The sequence below is a fragment of the Nannospalax galili genome, unplaced genomic scaffold (assembly GCF_000622305.1).
Source record: "Nannospalax galili isolate Female #2095 unplaced genomic scaffold, S.galili_v1.0 scaffold25, whole genome shotgun sequence".
NCBI classification, from domain to species: Eukaryota; Metazoa; Chordata; class Mammalia; order Rodentia; family Spalacidae; genus Nannospalax; species Nannospalax galili.
In genome coordinates, this window is record NW_008355642.1 from 5368242 (window position 1) to 5389611 (window position 21370).

The following is a 21370-nucleotide window of genomic DNA, read 5'->3' on the forward strand; positions in this document are numbered from 1 at the left end:
AAAACTTTAAAATATTAAAAAAGATCTTCATGTCATTGATGATATAAATATGGACTGACATGAAGATTTTGTAACCTAATATTTTATTACCGATCAACTTCATTATTTACTTGTTGACATCAAAAAATAATTCATGGTCAGTTCTGTGATGATCTTCCCCTTCTGTGTAATGGAATATGTAAATATGACACCAATGGTTTAGTTTGTATTGATTAAATATACCAATGACCATTTACATCCAATGATTATTTCCTCTCAAAGCTAGGATTGTTATAATAAAAACTTATCAGATGAGGTTGGAGAGATGGCTTAGCAGTTAAGATCACTGGCTTCTCTTGCAGAGGACCCGGGTTCAGATACCATCATCCACAAGGTGGCCAACAACTGTCAATAACTTTAGTCCCAAGAGATCTGACTCCCTCTTCTGTTCTCTGTGAACATGGGTGCACATACATATAAGCAGGCAAACACTTATACACATAAAAAAGATAAATAACAATTTCTAAAGGATGTAATAGCTAAATTAAACACCATATGCAAACTTTTATTGGAATATTTTATTTACACTTTATATTTAAAGAGAATCGATACAAATCAGGATATATTTACAGCAATTTTAAATCAGTGTACAAGAATGCAATGGTTTCATCCATTTTTTTATTCAGCAAACAAAAATACATGTCCATTCTATTTGTGTCGAAATTCTGTTGGAATTTGCACAGGAATCAAAACTAAAAGACAAGCTGCGCAGAATAAAAATAAAGTGCATTTTAAAAGTAGTTCTATTTAACTTTGGTGGATGAAGCTTCAAATTTTATATTAAGGCACCTGGAATTCCTCCCTTCCATTGATTCTTTTTCAAACACCAACAAAATGCATTCACAAAATTATAGGTATATGGACAGAATTTTAGTTTAATGTAATTAGAGACCATTTAGGCCAAATGTAAACTCAATTTTCAAAGTGAACATTGTTCAGAAAAGATCTTACAGAAGAACATTTGATTTTGTGTAATTCTGCACAAAGATTAACAATTTTGTGTGATTTGTTCTGTCATGAGTATTTTCAAATAACATGGTACTTTTTAATTCTGTGCTTTTGTAAATATTAAAAGTTTGAGAAATAGTTATACAATGTTTTGTAAGAAACTTTTTTGTCTATAATCTTGTGTCAAATTGGTGTCACTAATATACCAATCAACCAATTCGTCCACATTTTCTGATAAACTATGCTCAACACTCACATGAAATACATACGGCTTAATTTTAAAAAGAAAAAATTAAAATGAAGTGTTTTGCTTTAATCTTGTTCTATAAACTTAATGTAGTTTAAATACACAATTCATTAAGTTACAGCCTAAGTTTGCATTGCTTTTTACAATTCCAGATCAATATAAGCACCTGGAGAAAAACCCTGACACACATAGCCCAAGCTAAAGTAGTAGTGTTTTTTTAATTAAGATACTATCATAAAAGAAAGTGATTACAGCTAGTCCACATTTTAAAAGCAACATATTTTTATAAGAAAGTTGTTATACATGAAAAATCTGACTATTGTAGACAGTTTTGAATATTTAAAAATGTTGCTCTCACTACATAGAGGAAACTTGCCTATGAAAAATGTTATAATGAGTTTGTGGAAAAAGTTACTAGGGTAAATATTTAAGTCATTTAACTATAGTATAATATTAGTAATGTCAGCACTCTCAGTATCATTCTTATTTAATTACATTTACCCATTTCTTAAACAGTAAACTAGGCCCTGATTGGCAGTCCTGTTATTACTAAAGTTTCAAGTTTTCTATTGACATTGACTTTTTTATGATTTAATTTCTCGAACAGCAGTCTCTTGATCAGGAGTTTCATCTTCCTCAAAGGTTGGATTGTCAACATGAGGAACAACATCCACTGCCACAGAATTTGCTTCATGGTTTACCAGCTGGAGATTTTCATCTTGAAAAAGAAGGGACAATTTTAGGATGATTTCACCTTACTCTTCTTTCAAGTCAGAATTTTGAATTATACTCTGATGATTATACTCTCTATTCTTTAATATTATAGGATTTTAAAAAAATCTAGGTGGAAGGCTGCCCTCCTATATTCATAGCACTCATGAGACTAAAGCAAATGGACTGCTGTGAGTTCAGGGCCAGCCTGATATACATAATGAATTTCAGGTGATCCTGGGGTACAGCATGAGATCCTGTCTCAAAAATCCCCCCCAACCTAAAACATGAGTTAGCCTTTAATCCCAGCATTCAGAAGACAGAGGCAAGGGGAATCATTGAGGCCAGCCTATTCTACATAGCGAGTTCCAGGCCAGCAAGGGTTATATAAGTAGACACTGTCTCAAAAAAAATCATGCCTTATATTGTTTCACACATGGTATTATTGATTTATAATTATGCCATTTTATTCATGTACATGTGCTTACTCCTACTTAGATTGTAGCCTCCTTAAGGGCAAGAGGTACATATAGCCTCCTTAAGGGAAAAAGTTACATCTTTTACTTTTTTCTCTTTCCTAACTATAACAGTTCTTAAACTTGACAGCATATTACTATCACTGGAGAACTTTGAAACTAACTGTATAATAAATGAAATATATAACCAACCTAAAAAAGAAGATGGGGGGACAAAAACTTAAGCCTAAATAACTTTGAAAAACAGTACTTTTAACTTCCAATCATAAGGCTAAAAATAAAAAAGATTGTATAGTATTTATTGAAACTATCTTAAATACTTTTTAGAATTGAACAATTAAGTAAATGTATTTTGGATAAGGAAAGCCTTTCTCCTTTCCCAGTCACAGAAAGGAAGTCCAAGTAAGGACAAGGGGTGATCTTGAATGAGCCCTGTGTTATGTAGTTACAATCACATATATCAGTTATGAACTCAGTATTTTTCAGATACGTGCAAGGAAAGGGAGATAGAGACAGAAAAAGAAAGGGAGAAAGGGGGAGTTGGGTGAGTAAATACATATACTTTCTAGCTTTGTTATGTGTTCCAGCAGAGCTAACTGACCACATTAACCTTGTTCTTGGAAAGGGTCGACTGTAATGACAACCCAGTAGTAATAAGAATGTCTAGTCCTCAGATCTTGCTTTGATATTATCATTCTGCAAGAAAAAAATAAAAAAATTCTAGGACAGAGAGTGTACAAGATTAACCTAGATTCTAGCCTAAGTGTCAGCATGCTATAACTCACACAGAGCCAAATTCACAATTAAGAATATTTTTCACATTTTAAAATGTTTTTAAGACATACCAACCCTTCCTCCCAATGAAATACACTAAAAGAATGTGCAAGAGAGACATATGTGTCATTCAATGCCCTAAATATTTACTATCTGTCCCCTTATAGGAAAAAATCCAATCCACGTCCAAAATCATATGGCAGTACCAGAAAGTAAGGAACTTAAAGAATAAAGAACCCGGGACTCAGTGGCTACGAGGCTCGGGTTCAACTGCCATCACCCACACGGTGCCTCATAATTGTCTGTAACTCCAGTTCCAGGGGAACTGATACCTTCTTCTAGATGCTGTGGGCACTGCATGCATGTGGTACACTTACATACATGCAGGGAAACACAAAATATACACTAATAATAAAATCTAAACAATTTTAAAAAGAATAAAGAGCCCAACTTAAGTTTTCAATTACTGAGTTTAAGGAAATATGAGCAATGGAGAACTCATGAAAATAACACAGAATTAAAGAAGTATCTATGATCTCATATCACTGTAAATAAATATACAAATAAAATGTAAAAGGAATAGCTTTTTCTTACATTTGAATGTCAATACATGTGGGAAGAATGCTGAAATTAGAAAATCACTATTTGGCAAATACTTCAGTAATAGTTATAACAGGAAGTTTCAATTATTGTTAAACTTAGCCAATAAAGGAACCACAAGAAAAACAAGACATTTTGCATGGTTTTCAAGTGTCTCTTCAAAAGAAATTTAATAATTACAAAGGGAAAATATTAACTTTAAAAGGAAGGACTTGGCAAATAGTACTGTTAATCAAGTGAACAAAGTTAAAATCATTAGTAATGAGAACATTATGTGCCTCATAATATGTACTGCTGACTGGGACACAGCATCACTTCTCTGGTATTCTTACCAGAAATGGACAATGATTTAATTATCACAAAACAGCAGACAAGCCTAAATAAAGGAACATTGTATAATGCAACAGATAAATAATCTTCAAAAATATCAATATGAAAGAAAAAGACTAAGGAATTCTCATAGATTGGAGATTAAAGAGACACACGATTATGTAAAGCATGGGATCTTAAGACAAAAAAAGGACATCCATGGGCCAGCTAGTGAAATTTGAGTAAGGCCTGTAGTTTAGTTAATATTTCATCAGTTAATTTCCTGTCTCAGAACATGTATATGGCCATATAAAATGTTAGCAGTTGCAGAAGCTAGGCAAAGAGTATCTGGACATCCTTTGTACTGTTTTTGAAACTTATTTTCTCAGTCAATCTTAAATTATTTAAAGATTTAAGTGGAAACTTCATGTGATTGGGCCCCATCCTTCATGGACTCTTATTTAATTGCTCTAAGTCACAATTTATGTGCCATGTTTTAAAATCTCTCCAAGTGATTTTGATATACAGCCAGGGTTGACAACCAGGGGCCGTACTGAATAGTACTCAAAATGTAGTCCCTGGACCAGGAGTATCAGTACCACCTGGGAATTTGTTAGAGATGCAAATTCTCATGCCCCATTCCAAACCCAGTGATCAGGAATTCTGGTGGTTGCCTGTTCCAAAATGTTCATGCCAGGTGATTCTGTGGGTGGTTAAATTTGAAGACTACTATTCTAATAGAACTTATCCTAATGATGTGAAACATCAGATGTGAACTAATTACATTTATAGTTATAAAAGTCAACTTTCATCATAAGAATCAATGAGAAATACGCAAGATCCCCAAATCAATAATACGAAATCATAGACAAAATTGGATGTGGTCTAAGTGGCCATTCAACAGAGATTTGCATATCTTAGGTAGCAGGCTGTGTTGGATGTTGAGTAGACAACAGTGACTATAAGACACTTCCATTACCCAGAGTTAAAAATTGTCTAATACAATTTAGTTCACTAAATAAATTTATAAAAATTTTGGAGAAACAGATATACAAGTGAATAGTCTTCCTGAAGAGAGGTAGGTCTTAAAAGTAGAACAGGAGTTAGACTGGATTTCTTTAATTTCTTGAGAAAGGAAGAGTGGCTGTGTGGTCATGGAGAAGCTGTGACTCAAACAATAACTATATAAGGAAGGTCAGAAATAAGGGGCCAGGATTGAGAAAATGCATACTGAATCAGCAGGAAGCAGGCAGGAAGGGGATGAAGAATCTAGGGTAACTAAGAATCTTGAAAAGCATCTCGGAGGTCACACTGTTGGTGTCACTAACCATTCATCAACATAAAGAATACAGGAGGAACATGGAACATTATTTCATTTGCTTTTCAAATACTCTGTAAATTCTCTTCTGCTTCCCCACCTGCCCACCTAACACCCACAAGAACAGAACACAATAAAGTAGGATGGAATTTTTTAGATAAATAAAACCTAGCATAAATTTAATTATCTTTTATCTTCACTGAATTCTGTTACCACACCACTGTGGGAATAAAGATCATCTGTGGCAAAGAGACGATGACTCACTATTATAGGTAAACTAATTGATGGATAATTAAGATTCTTATGAGTATACTCAAGGAAATGTCTGGAGATTAGAATTTAAGAAACATGAAGTTTGCTTTTGCACAGTTGTGTGGTTTAGGACATCTTCAGAAATGGTATCTATAGTACTGTACAGCCTTCTGAAGGCAAATGTTTATGTCAGAGGAAGTTGAAATGTTTATGAGCCACCTTGACAATGAGTTTCTTCTACATTTATGCTAACATTAGGCTCCTTCAACAAGTGGATTGAGGAAAAACTTTCAAACCATGAAAAATGTTTGAATATAAAGAAAAAAGTAACACATGCAGCTTTGATGTTTGTAGGGAAAAAGGTAACTAAATTCCCTGAAATTTCTCCATTGATATAAAATTACTAAATTGCAATATTAATTTACATGAATTCTGAAAGTATTAAGTGCAATTTTAATTTCTAACAATTTATTCATCCTCACTGAAACGTCAACAGGTGGCAGCACATACCATTCTTAAACCGAGTTTCCTATCCGTAAAAGAGGGATTTCTGAAGTTAGGCATACATCTAGCTTTGGTAAATCAAGTTTTGTTATAATTTCAGGAGTCATATATCCTACTTTCTGATTTATCCATAATAAACAACTGCTTCTAAAGTTAAAGTTTCTCTTTCACCTCAGTAAGAAGTTAATGAGCCAACATTCATATGGGCCAGAGAAAAGATTTCCAAGAAGCCCTTTCTTTTGTGAATAATCCCATCTCTTCTTGTATGTCATTTTTAGGAACATTTGAATATGTCCAAACCGTTTGGATCTGTATATATTTTACAGCAGGGCTGTATCTTTCATTGCACCATCTTAACTTGAAAAACTTGAAATATCATAATGCATGAAGGAAACAACTACCGGGGGCTGGAGAGATGGCTCAGTGGTTAAGAGCACTGGCTGCCCTTGCAGAGGACCCAGGTTCGGTTCCCAGCACCCATATGGTGGCTAATAACCATCTGTAGCTCCAGTTCCAGGGTATCTGACATCCTTTTCTGAACTCCTCAGGCATTGCAGGACACAGGTTGCACTTACATACATGCAGGCAATACACACATACACATAAAAATAACAAATAAAATATTTTTTAAATGGAACAACTACTGAAAGGCAGGAAATATATGGGCAGATGTGCGGTCCACAGTGGATCATTTGTGATGTTCTCACTGCCCTTCAGTACTGTGCTTACTTGCTGATTGCACATGTTCCTCCAGAGGGGGCTCATCTGCTCCTTGTACTGAAGCATATCCAGAAGATGCAGTCTCGCTGCGATTATCCTCTTCACGGGGAGAGGCACTATTAGATGCATCATTAGAAACAGGGACTTGTAAAGATACCGATCCATCTTCAACATCCACCTTTGGAACGCATTTGAACAAATTAACACTTTCAAGAGCACATGCAATTCATTCACATATGATTATGACGTCTTCATAAGTGACACATTAGAGCATTATTTCTTAACCTCATTAGCCTACAATCCTTTTGTATGATCACAAAAATCTCTTTCTGGCCCCAGTCACAGAAGTTGCAACAGCAATTGCTTCTACATATGGGCTGCACCTCGGATGTGTTCATTTGACTGATAACTTCGCCTCAAAACATGATGCCTGGGTACAAGGTAGACACTCAATATATATCATGCCGTCCCATAGGAAAATTGAGAATTGCTTCACCTATGTTATATTTGGAAGTTATGAAGATTTTATTTAGCTTGATATTTGTTTTATCTTGATGATTTTTTTCAGTTACCAAATATAAAATTATAATACTATACATTCTCAAAGTATACATGCTCATTTAACTGCAAATTTGGTAACTGTGCAACAATGACAGTGAAAACAGAAAAGCAAATGACAAATTGGTAGTTTATGTAGCTATCACTTCTAACTCTGACCAAATATGTACATTTGAGAAGGAGGAGGAAGAAGGAAAATAGGTATGTCCAAGATGATATGTCCCTGTGTCTATGGAGGAAATATATCTAGTTTTAGATATAAACTATATGATTGGTGCATTACATGCCTGGAAAAAGAATATTATTTCCATGAATTCCCAGGCATATAATTGCCATACTGCTTAAGTTCCTTCACAGAAATAGTATAGCAAGGTTTACCTCAATGCCCAAAGCTTTGAGAATGTCACACTTGCACATGGGACAAGTCCTGTGTTCTAAAAGCCACGGGTCCACACACGTCTTATGGAAAATATGACTAATGAAGGAGAAAACAGATAATTTTCCCGTCAGGTTTGAAATAGCAACAACAATTTGCTGAATACATATATAAGATTACCACATAATTTTATTTACTGTATTAATTTTACCTAGCCTTTGAATGACCATCTCCCCATCCCCATTTTAAACATACACTTAATACAAAGGAGCAAGAACGAATTTTGGAGATTTATAGTACAGAGCCCATAAATATAAAATCCTCATTACTCTAGCCTCAGAAACTATTGTTAGTATTCATTACTTGAAAATGCTAAGTTTTTACCTGACTTAAATATGTCAGTATTTCAAATGTTACACTGTTGAAACTGTCAATTCCGTAACTCTAAAATGGAATACTCATTGTCAGTGACAGAATGATACCATACTGAGCTCAACACAGCACTGATGCTTTAGACAATGAAATATGCTCCAAGAATACCACTATTTAATAGCTGAGAGCAAAAGTGTTAAGTAGTAAGTGTTAAGAATAATCTTCAGGAGATGGATACTTTCTAAAAAAAAATCAGAGTCAAGAATTCCAAATAGGTGTTCATTAAATTGATTATATTTTTCTCAATAGGATTATCAGGATGAATTTAAAATTAAATACACAAGTACTAGTACTGCCTTACACAAACACACACACACACACACACACACACACACACACACACCACACTTCTGTTGACTAGGATACTTAGTTTCCTATGGAGATAAGAAATTGTACTGGTTTATGAATACTACACTTCTAGTTTACACCCACTTTAGTGTCATATCAATATGGAAACATTAAAAATATTTTTTCCTAATCACAGTAATTTTGTGGATGCTGTTTTCATTGATGATATAAAAGGAGATCAAACTTACTTGCAGGTCAAGATGCGCACCAAATCATTTGGTTTATATAGTTCAATACACACAGCACAGCTATCTCCATCAGGGCCAATTTCCTATGAGCAAATTTATTGTTACTTAAATAAGAAAAGAATAAATTAAACTTCAATGCAAAACCAGCATAAACATGCACTCCACAAATTTCCTGTAGGAGGAGCATCTTATCAATATGATTATGTAGCTGTGAAGTTTCATCTGGTGATTTCAATTTATTTACACTTCGAAAAGCTAAAATAACAAGGTCAACAGAGAAGGGGAGAGAACAAAGTAAACTGTGTAGCAGCCCTCACTTAAGCTCCTTTCCCTGATTTTGGAACTCATAAGATGTATATAAGTTCTTTAGCTATATTATCCATTAAAATAAAGAATAATTTACATAGAATAAAATTTTGTCAATTAGTCTACAGTCTTAAAGTTTGACAGACATATGTACTAACCTCATTCCCACCATAAAAGTCATGGAATACTATTATCCTCAATAAATTCCTCCATAACCCCTCATTAACGCACCCTTCCTCTTACTCCCAGTTACTGCCCATCACTGATGATTTGCAGTCCCTATAGTTTAGGCCTCAACATATTGTCACGTATATGGAATCATATATATCTAGCTTTTGAGCATTATTTCTTGCACTAAATGTAAGGCCTCTGATATTCATGTATTTTATCAGAGGCTGCAGTAGGGCTCTCTCACACTTGTATTGCTAAATAGTATTTCATGATAAGAATATTCCAGTTTATGTATTCACCAAGTGAAGGGCATTCAGCTTCTTTCCAGTTTGGTTAATTATTAATAAATGTATACAGGTTTTAATGGGAATATAGAGGCTTTCTACCTTTACAGTAAATATCTAGTGTGATAGATGTATTTCTAATTTCATAAGAAACTTCTAAACTGTTCTGCAAGTTCCCATATCATTTTGTATTACTACCAGAAAATGCATAGGAATTCCAGTTGCCCTAGATATTGGTCAGGTCTTGACATTTTCAGTTGCATTAGTTTTAGCCATTCTAATGAATATGTAGCTCTATCTCACTGTGGTTTTAATTTTGCATTTCCCTGAAGATCAAGGAAGTTAAGCATCTTAACCCGACATCCATATGTTCCTCTAGTGAAATATATGTTTTACCACCCTATTTATTTATTTACTTAAAAGTTTTCATTAGCACATATAGTATTAGGTTTCATTGTGGCACTTAAATTTTTTTTAAAATTAATTTTATTATTTTAGTTTTTAGTTTTTTGAGACAGAGTCTACCTGTAGCCCCAGTTGGCCTGGAACTTACGATGTAGATCAGGCTGGCCTTAATCTCACAGAGATCTGCCTGCCTCTGTCCCCCGAGTGCTGGGATCAAAGGCATGCACCACCACACCTGGCTCCATTATGGCACTTTTAAACAAAGTAAGTTTTTTAAAAATTCTCCTCTCTGCTGGGTGTGGTGGTTCATGCCTATAATCTCAGCACTGGGAGGCAGAGACAGGCATATCTCTATGAGTTCAAGGCATAGCGAGTTCCAGGCCGGCTGGGGCTACAGAGAGACCCTGTCTTAAAAAGACCAAAAAGACTTCTTCTCTCCATATTTTCTCCATCTCCCTGCACCCTCATTGTGCTCCATAACCTCTTTTTCTGCTTTCATATCACATTTTTTCATGTCTATTTTTATTTGGCTAATTATATTTTTGTTGTTGAGTCAAACGTTCTTTCTATTTTCTAAGTTTAGTCCTTTAAGAAATATGATTTGCAAATATTTTCTCCCAGTCTTTACCTTGTCTTTTCTTTCTTTGAACACTGTCTTTCAAGAACAGAAATAATAATATAATAATAATAATAATAATAATTATTATTATTATTATTATTCTTTTGAGACAAGGTCTCATTATGTAGCCTTAGCTTGCCTGGAACTCACCATGAAGATAAGACAGGGCTTGAATTCACAAAGGCCTCTGTCTCAAGTGCTAGGATTAAAGGTCTTTATCACCATGCCTGGCAAGAACAGAAATGTTTTGCAAGATTTTTAAATTTTATTTTAATTTTATGTGTATAAGTGTTTTGCATGCATATATGTAAATGCACCACATGGGTTCAGTGCCAGCAGAGGCCACTGAAATTAGGAATGGTTTTTAGCCACCATGTGGATGTGGGAATTGAGCCTTTGCATCTTCATCAAAAATAAACTGGCTACTCACCTCCCTCTGCTTCCCTGCTCCTGCACAACCCACCAGCCTCTCTCCTGGGGCTTATACTGAGTTCAATACTGTACAACTGTATTAATTCAACAGCAAACCTAAAAATTTTATAACCACTTTTGAAAGAGATGTATCTTTGCTCTGGAAACTGTTATTGAGTGTGCTAAAGCTGTAATGAAATGCTTCTTCTAAAAAAATATTCTCAAACCTTTTTAGAAGCAAATAAACTATTCTTCCTTAGGAAAAAAAATAAATTGGCTATATATTTGTTGATCTATTTCTGGACTCTCTATTGTTCCATTGGTTTATTGGTCTATCATTTCTCTACTACCACAGATACAGACTTAAAATAAATCTGAAAATCAGTGTGAAATACCCAAAGTTATTCTTTTTTTCTGTTTGGAGACAAGATCTTACTATGTAGCCTAGGCTGGCCTTGAACTTGCAATCGTGCCTCAGCTTCCTGAGTGCTGGGATTAAAAGTGCATACCACCATATTCATCCTCTAAAATTCTTTTTTATCAAAACTGTTTGGTTTATGCTAGTTCTTTAGTTTTTTCCAGATTAACATAGATTCAACCTGTCAGTTTCTACATACTATGTCATGAAAATTTTTGTTGAAACTGTTTCTATGCTATAGATTAGTTCAGGATGAACTGACACCTTAACAATGAATTTTCTGACCCACAAACACAATATATCTCCATTTTCTTAGATTTTCTTTGATTTTTTTCTTTCATAATCAAGGTTGAACTCAAAGCGCTGAGGATGCTAGGCAAGAGCTATGCCACTGAGCTATAGTCACCACAGCCCCTTTGTTTTCTTTCACTACTAATGCTATGGAATTTTTAACATAAGAATCTTGTAAATATTTTGAATATTTATAGCCAAGTACTTAATGCTTCTGATGGTATCAACAATGGCATATCTTTATTTTACTAAGTCATACAGCTATTTTTATGACATATTTATACCCATGAATATGTTTTGAACTATCCCAATTCTACAGTGGAAATTCAAAGTTATGCTGAAGTACTATATTACTTTTCTGTCATTGCTGTTTTAAATTTTACAACTTAGTGGCTTACAGTTTATTATCTTTCTTTTGTGGAGGACAGAAGCATAAAAATGAGGTGTTGGCAGGTCTATGTTCCTTCTGGAGAATTTAGGGTAAATACTTGTGATTACCTTTGCCAACTTCTAGAGACTTCCTATGTTCCTTGCCTTCTGGCCTCTTTGAATCCATTGCTATTCTACTGAACAGCTGTCAAATCTCCTTATTCTAGCTTATAGGGACTCTGATTATATTTAGGACTCATCTAAATAATCCAGGGTGATCTTCCTATCTCAAACGTTCCATATCTTCAAAGTTCTCTCTGCCAGATAACATAACATTCACAGGTTCCAGGGATTAGGACCTAGTGTATTGGGGGAGGGGGAATTGTACAGTCTTATTGTAGTACTGAGTACAATTTTAAGACCAAAACGGTATATAATTGCCAATGAAAAGACAGTTAGAAGAACATTTAGCTTGAGTGGTGACATGGCAGCATTGCTCTAGAACTAATAAAAATACCTTGTCTCCTTGCTTCAGTGTGCGCAGTTGCAGCCTTCCAATAGCTTTCTTAGCATCTGCCTTTAACTGTCGCTGTAATAAAAAATAGGAGATGTTAGAAGACATATTTTTAAAACGTATGATAAAGTGTACAGCACCTTAATAAATATTTGTTAGGTAAAGGTTAGATATAAATAAAATTTAAAATATTAAAATTTGAGGCTGAGGGGCTGGAAAGATGGCACAGCCATTCAAAACTAAAGTTAACAAAACGTCAAAATCTGAGGCTGAGGAGATGACTCAGTTGGTAAAGTGCTTATGCAAACAGAAGGATCTGAGTTTGATCCCCACCACCCACATCAAGGATAGGCACCGTGGTATGTGACTGTAATCCCATTATTGGGGAAGTGGAGACAGGAGGCTCCTTGAGGTTTACTGGCCAACCAGTATGGTTGATTCAGTCAGCTGCAGGTTCAGTGAGAGACTTGGTCTCAAAAAGTAAGGTGGAGAGCAATTAAAGAGACACCTGACTTCGACCTCTGGCTTTCACATGCACGTGCACATGCATATTTGTATTCCCCCACAAATGGGAAGACACATGAACACATACACACAATTTAATCAACTTTAAAATATCCCATTTACCTGATATGAGGCTGGATCATTCAGATTATTGAAATTTTTTATAGTACACTGAGTCCTGACTCCAGTTTTTGATACCCATATACTCCTGGTTGTATGGCCATCCACTGGAGCATGGTTGACCCACCAGGGGACAAACCTTTAAAGAAAACTGACTCTTCCTTTCCCAGAAGCCATCAACTGTCCATAGCTTCTCAGCTACAGCTAGTGGTGGTAGCTCATGAGCCTTTCTGTCCTCCACACTGCAATGTTGACGGGCTTGACCGTATGCAGGTCATACACCAGCAATGATAGCATCTGTGATTTCATGAGTGCAATGGTCCTGTCATGTCTAAAAGACATTGTTTTGCACAAGTCCTCCTTGACTTCTGACTCTTACACTCTTTCAGGGAGCGTGTGTGTGCTACAGATGCCCCATTTGTGGATAAGCACTCTACTGACACTTATTCTGCACACTTTGACTGGTTGTGAATTTCTGCATTAACCACAATCCACTGCACAAAGAAACATCTCTGATGAAGTCTGAGAGCTCCATAAAGTTCTCATTTTTATGAAATAGAGTACAAATTATTGTTTAAAAAATTGGAATTTTATATTTGAATACATTCATATATATGCAGACAGAGACTGAGAAAGAGAGACATAGAGTAAGAGCGAGAACGAGAGAGAGCAAGCGAGCGAGCAAGAATCCCTCATTACCTGCTTTTAGCATTGATTTTAATACCAACTCTTTCTTTTTCTTGAAAATAGATTCAGCCATGAATAAAACTTTACCTTTGAGCCTGAAACTCAAATTAATTTGTTTTACAATCTTTGCTGCAATGGAAGAAAGTTATTTATTTGGCATTGATTACTAATAAATTAAGAAATAGCATTGGCGACTCAGGCATTGATAATGTATTGAACTGAACATCTGGCATGAGAAATCAGAGCCTATAGACTTGAGAGCTTGATTGGAGGTTGTAGCAGGGGAGTACAGCTACTCATATATACTTCATCAAATACTGGTTCTCCTCCGCAGGAGACAGTCATCCTCTTCCATCAAGCACAAAGCTTCAGGAGGGACACACATAGAGTGGTGAGGTTAGAAAGGGACACCCACCTAAGACAGATTAGCCAAATCGACCCTGGTGATTAATGGGGTGACAGGAGTCAGCCAGCTTGCCCTCATGTCTCAGAGTATATACACTTAATCAAGTAAATACGCTAGAAAAGTATCACTTCTTTATGATGACATCTATCCAAATTGGTTTTAGAGCTTGTTGCTTAAACCTTAATCAAAGATGATTTAGAGATAAAGAAAAAAGTGATTAGCAAAGACATATTTTGGGGTATGCTACATTACTTTCTCTTGTTTGCTCTGTTCCTTTCATATTGCTTTTTTTTTCCTTCTCATTGTCTGAGTATGATAAGAGAATGTTGAGGTTTGGAAATTTAAGCCACGGCCTGGGAGCTGTGGGTCCTAGTTGTTCATTGAAGGTTTGGCAGACCATATGATCAAAGAACTGGAAAATATCAGAAGACAGCTGAATCAGTGATTGTGTCATTGGAATAGACTCTAGGAATATGAAGATCAAGTTCTAGTAATGGCTCCATTATTTTGAGGCCCTTTTAGATAGTGATTTTACTTTCCTAAGCTTCCATTTGTTCATCTTTAAGTGGCGATATTACTTCTTCAGGGAGTTATCATGAGGATTAAAAAGAGCTGGTGAAGATTAAAAGAAAAATTTTTTACCAGGCATGGTAGCACAAGTTTGCAGAGCAGACACTAAATTCTGCAGCTCCATGCCTGGCATCTAGGACATCATTTGGAATCATCTGGGCTCCACATGTCTTGGGTAGCACTGCCCTCCAGTTCTCCTGTCAGCAGCAAAAACACCCTCCCTCTTGGATCAGTTCTGCTATGTGGATTCAACTGTCCCAAGTAGATGTCCCATGGTTCTGGTATCAGCAACATCCTGGGTCTACAATATGACTTAGTCTTTACCTTCAGAGCTTCACACAATGGCCTCTCAGCACCCCATTTCAGGACTGCCACTGTGTCACACCTTGCCTGGCAGCTCTGTGCATTGTTGGAGCAGCACTCCCACACAACTGATAATAAAAATGAATGGGAGCCATCATGGTACACTTAAAATGTAACAGTAACATTTTGTCTTTAAACTTACAAATTATCTGTATTTAAGTGGAAATGTTGCTGGCTATTGTTTTAAAATTTCACACTAATAAGTATTCAGTAATATGACTGGACAAAAATAAAATAAATAAAATAAAGCCAGGCATGGTAGCACATGTTTGCAATTTCAGCACTCCTGGAGGATGAGGTAGCAGGTTTGGGTGTTTGAGGTCAGCTGGGCTACAGAGCAAGACCTTGTCTCAAAAGAAGACTGTATTTTAATATCTATTTTTATTTTACGTGAAGTACACCACATGAATGCGGTGCCCGCAGAGACCAGAAGACGGCATCAAATTCCCTAAAACTGCAGTTATGACCTTTGTGAACACTGTGTGCTATGTGGGTACTGGGAATCGAGCTCTGGTCCTCTGCAAGAGCAGCCAGTGCTCTTAACCGCTGAGCCATCTCTTCAGCCTCTCAAATACTTTTTCAGCACCCACATGGCAGCTAACAACTGGCTGTAACTCCCGTTCCAGGAGATCCAATGCCCTCATCTGACCTCTGCCATCATTACACAACATTGGTGCACTTACATACATGCAAGAAAAACACTCATACACATAAAATAAAAATAATATATAAAATATTAAAAAGGAACACATGGAAAGTCTATAAAAACTATATATACACAAGTTGTAGTAGGAGCTTCCATCTGCAAGCCACAGATAGCTGCCTCAACTTAACTCTAAGTTTCAATGGGGCTGAAACTAAGCAATTTATATTTTGATCAGGACATTTCTTCTCTTTGTGCACCAGTTTTCTTATCTGCCATATTACATGTTGTGCTAGGTGATCTAAAGATCATAAATGTCCTCTGTTCGTCATCAGTTTATCATTTATTTACAATGCAAGTAACAAAATAGAAGGGAATATATTTGTGCTGGAAAAATAAGTTAATTGAATCCAGGATTAAGCTCCAAAATGGAAGCTTTCATTAGCATCTTTAGTTTATTTCTGTTATTTTATAGTTACTGGTCAGGTACCCATCTAAGAGAGGTTTCTACTGTGCCTGTGATAATGGAGAAACAGTTTAGCTAATGATTTCATTAGCATTAATCTAAATACCTTTAAAAATGATATTTAGGAAACAGCTTTGGGCATTAAGGACATTCTTCACATACCTATACTATAGATTATTTCCTCTAGAAATGTATTTAACAGGAATATGTATAGATATGATATCAATACCCAGTTCTGCTTATTTATGAATGACTGCTTATATTTTCATTTACTACACAATTTAGTGGGTGTCTGTGATATATCAGACACTATATTTGATAGTTTGCTTTTGTTAGTCTAGATGTTAGCAGGGACCTTGCTACAAAAGGGACCCTGAATAGAGGGGAGTCAGGAGGCGATTTATACTCTCACAATGACTTTGGTTTTGCGTACCTACTTTTTGCTGAATTTGTTCATTTCGTAGTTCAGAATAAGAAGATTTCTTATCACCTTGCCATGTTGCTTGTGCTATCTTTATATTTCACACAGCATCCATTCAGGTGTGAAACCTAGCTTCTACTTCAGTTTGCATACTCTATATTGACCTGAGACATTCTTACATGGACTAATTTTTTTCTGAAAGGAAAGAAAGGATTTTTTTGCAGCATTACACCAAATTGACACCAAATATCTCATAGCACCTGATATTCTTCCCCTTAGCCAATTCACACTCCATACAAGAAAGTTACTCAATGATTCCACTCTTTGTAATCTTTTCCTTACCTTGTAGAATCATCCCTCTTCACAATATGACTTCGGAATCAATTATGCATAATGTTTCAGTCCTGGCTCCACCCTTTATATGAGCCTTGGTTTGCCTCTGAATATCCAGACTCATCTAGATATGCACACGGTGAAACAATTCAATGCATCCTTCTTACAAGGTAATGTTTATAATCAGTGGGTTTTCCCATTATTATTACCCCCATTTTATAGAAAAGTAAATAATCCTAATAATTCAGTGACTTGTTGGTGTTATTCATTTAGTAAGTGACTAAATAAGATTTTGAATTTAGGTTCATTTGAATCCAAATCCTGTGCACTTTCCATCAAATAAGATATATTTCAGAAAAGAAATAGGAAAAGGTGTACTTTAAGGTCCTCTCCTCTGAGCTTGAAAATAGGAAAATTGCTTTGAAAATTCATAGCATATGAATCCATTTAGAAGAGAGACATAGATTTTTACCATTATGGTCCCAAAGATGCTGTTTTTAAAAAGTAGGGAAACACAGTAAGTAAAATGTTTCAGAGATTTGAGGATTTAAGGTTTATTCTACAAAATGAAATGCAGGTATGGTCTATAAATCTGGCCATGAACCTATGGCTAGGGACCTCATATACCCTGTGGGAGAATCTACTACTGTAATTCTGCTAAATGGACATAGTATCAAACTGCCTTCTAAATGCATACCCCTATACCCATAGATTAGTAAAGCTTTCGGTCCTCATCAGAGAACTATCTTTGTGCAGTGAACAGCAGTTCACATGGAAACTCACAAGAAATCAAAGTACAGAGAATAAGTGTCTGTGGAATGCTCAGCCAAAAATGGGACATCAATATCACACCATCTACCCCCAAGGCTCAGGGAATGTCTTAGTAATGGGCGGCGGGGGGAGGGGAGGATAAAAAGATTTTAAGAACCAGAGGTCAAGGAGAACTGGGGTAAAATAGTTTCTTCTGCACATGACAGGATTGCTGCACTCACAGCAGCTGTGGCTCCCTGTAGAAGACCAGAACAAGATCAAGTCTGTCAACATTCCAGTGTGGAGGGGAAAAAGGACACGAGGCCTGGAGAGATGGCTCAGTGGTTAAGAACACAGGTTGTTCTTGCAGAAGACCTGGGTTCGAATCCCAGCACCCACATGGCAGCTGGCGGCTGTCCGTAACTCCAGTTCCAGGGGATCCAACAGCCTCTTCTGACCTCTGCGGGCATTGCACAAATTAAAAAATTAAAAAAGGACATGAAGGGGGGGTATGGAGGGCGGGTGGGTCTAGGGGCAGTTATGGGGAGGAGTGGGAAGTGAATATTATCAAATACATTGTGTGAAATTATCAAAGAATTAATAAAAACATTTTTTGGTCTTTTTGAAGCAGGGTCTTCCTGTAGCCCCAGCTGTCCTGGAACTCACTATGTAGACCAGGCTGGCCTTGAACTCACAGAGATCTGCCTGCCTCTGCCTCCCAAGTGCTGGGACTACATGCATGTACCACCACACCTGGCTTAATAAAAATATTTTAAAGAGAATTTTAAGAATGTTTCAACATTATTACACAAAGCACATGGGAGAACTTTCCAACATCTTACTATATCAGAATTCCCTTCTGGAAAGTCCAGTAGGCCCTTGTCTCCACCTCTTAATTATGTTCTGTAATTCTGTTATTCATTTATCTTTCTCCCACTAGATTGTTAGTAGTTTAGAGGACTGGGTTAATTGTTTTGGTTTGTTTTTTAATTCTTATAGTGGCTACTTGTTGCTCAGAGAATATTTTCTGAGTTCAAAAATAGACATTCATGGTCTTCTCAAAAAATTCTCAGTTTAACTTATTAAAATCTTCTCCAATAAATTTTGAGCAAGAAATATTTAAAGAATATTTACTGGGCTCTTATTATAAGTCAGGTTTAACCCTAAGATTTTTACATGTGTCATCACATATAATCATTAACAACCTTGGGAAACAGGCTCTCAAAATCCAGGTTTTATAGACAAGGAAAATAGGGTACGAAGCTTGACTAAAGTCCAGGCAGGTGGCTCACTGCAGAGCTGTGACTCAGCTCCACGCCAGCTTGAATCTTGACTTTAAAGTCCAGGCAGGTGGCTCACTACAGACCTGTGATTCAGCTCCACCCCAGATTGAATCTTAACTTTAAAGCCCATGATCTCTCTACTGCAGTACACTGCCTCTATTGTCTAACCATAAAAAAGCCTTCAAAAGGCTCTGCATTCCTCATGAAGAAGCTAAATGAAAGAAATTAGGGAGCAAACCCTCAAAGACAGCTATTATTCCATCTTAAAATTATTTCCAAATTGGCTATATATTGTGGTTATAGCAAAAGCCTGTTCCCTCCTCCTCATTAATCCTATGTGGTCTCTGGTTTAAGAATATCTGACCATAGAGTTGAGAACTGAATAAAATACACAGGGGAATTTTTGCAAATTTTCTTAACAGAAATTTAACAGTACTGACTCAACTAATGTAAGCTTCAACCAGTGCCAGTAACTGAAGGCCTCAGCTAGGTAGTTTTTGGTTGTTGTTTTGATTCTAAGAATTTGGGGGGACATAAAATGGAAAGTGAGACGAATTCTCATTATTTATTGTAATTTTCGATTTAAAACTATGGTGAATGCAAGATGTTCTACTTATTCCATTAATGTATTTATACCCAATTAGGTAAAATGTGTGTTAGTTCGGTGATTTGTCAGCCTGTGTTTCGGTCACAGGGCATTCATCTTTCAGCTTAATTGAAATACACATGAATGACATCACAGATAGAGTTTAACCTAATTACTTGAAGTGGATAGGGTGCACAAAAGCAAGAAAGGGGGTCGATACAAGCAAACTATATTTTTCTACATTTAAGTCACTGCCTTTTAAAAAACAAAACATTTTATAAACTTGGATCATAGTATATAAAAATGCTGTTTAAAGTAAAAATATGTAATAATAATATTATTTTCCTCAGATGCATTCCTTTGAGCAAATGCAATGTCTGAACTACGTGGCAATTTAGGCATATGAGAAATAATTAAATAGTTTCTCGTATATCTAAGAGCTTCAGAGATGGAGACAGAGATGAATATAGACCACTCCCATAAAGATGGTCACCATGAGCTATGAGTGTGAGAAGTATCAAGTACGAGAAAATGACCCAGCAGATGTGTTAGAGCTAAGATTATATACAACCTTTTCAAAGAGATGCAATCAGCAGTTTTAGAATTAGTGACACAAGTGTAAGTTTGTACTTTTTTTTTAGTTTTTTTGAGACAGAGTCTCCCTGTAACCACAGCTGGCCTAGAACTCACTATGTAGACTAGACTGGCTTGAGTTCACAGAGATATGCCTGCCTCTGCCTTCCGAGTGCTTGGATTAAAGCCTGGCAAGTTTGGACCTTTGAACCAACCCCAGCCTCTGGCAAACACTTCACACTGCCCTACCCTGATAACTGCCATGCTGCTCTCTGCCTATAAGAAATGAACATTTTTTACAAAAATGAGTAAATTCTGGAAATTTGCTATATACAATGGTTTACTTGGAATTTTCTAAGACAGTCTCTCTTAAGTGTCCGCAACACAAAAATGCACATTTATGTACACATAGTGGTGACCCTGTGTGGTGGATAGATGTGTTCAAGAAATTGACTATGGTGATTATTTCACAATCATCACATGCCTACCTTGGATACAATTTTTATTTGCCAATTATTCATCAATAAAGCTGGGAAAAGCATTAGTGATATAAGCTGGGTATGCTTATGCCTGCCTGTAGTCCCAACATTGTGAAAAACTGTGATGAGGGACTCCCTAAGCCACATTCACCCTTCCATCTCCCCCCCTCGCCGTTCTATATGGTGATTATTTCACAATCATCACATGCCTACCTTGGATACAATTTTTATTTGCCAATTATTCATCAATAAAGCTGGGAAAAGCATTAGTGATATAAGCTGGGTATGCTTATGCCTGCCTGTAGTCCCAACATTGTGAAAAACTGTGATGAGGGACTCCCTAAGCCACATTCACCCTTCCATCTCCCCCCCTCGCCGTTCTATACTCCTAGTTTGAGCCCTGTGCCACTCCTAGTCTTGGGGCCCCAGACACCTGGGGAACCAATACTGCTTCCTGACCCTTCTCACCCAGAGCAACCCAGTCCCTTTCTTGGGCTCCAGGAGCACCACTTCTGGTCCTGGCCCCGCCCTCACCTCGCTCTGCTTCCCTGGGCCTGCACCACCGGCTAACTCTCCTAGCCTGCACTACTATCCTCAG

The 21370-nt window shown here is 36.5% G+C and overlaps 1 protein-coding gene across 2 annotated transcripts in view; it reads right to left on the reverse strand.

The window, feature by feature from the left end:
- Window positions 1-538: 538 nt before the first annotated feature.
- Window positions 539-21370, reverse strand: part of Rnf128 (ring finger protein 128) — a 128595-nt gene continuing 107763 nt past the window's right edge. For both annotated transcript variants that reach the window (XM_008852986.3, XM_008852985.2), the window contains exons 3-7: window positions 12592-12663; window positions 8801-8883; window positions 7835-7931; window positions 6908-7076; window positions 539-1952 (exon numbers count right to left, since the gene is read on the reverse strand). In XM_008852986.3, the coding sequence (XP_008851208.1) occupies window positions 1819-1952; window positions 6908-7076; window positions 7835-7931; window positions 8801-8883; window positions 12592-12663 (555 nt within the window). In that variant the 3' untranslated portion in view covers window positions 539-1818. The remainder of the gene's footprint in view (window positions 1953-6907; window positions 7077-7834; window positions 7932-8800; window positions 8884-12591; window positions 12664-21370) is intronic.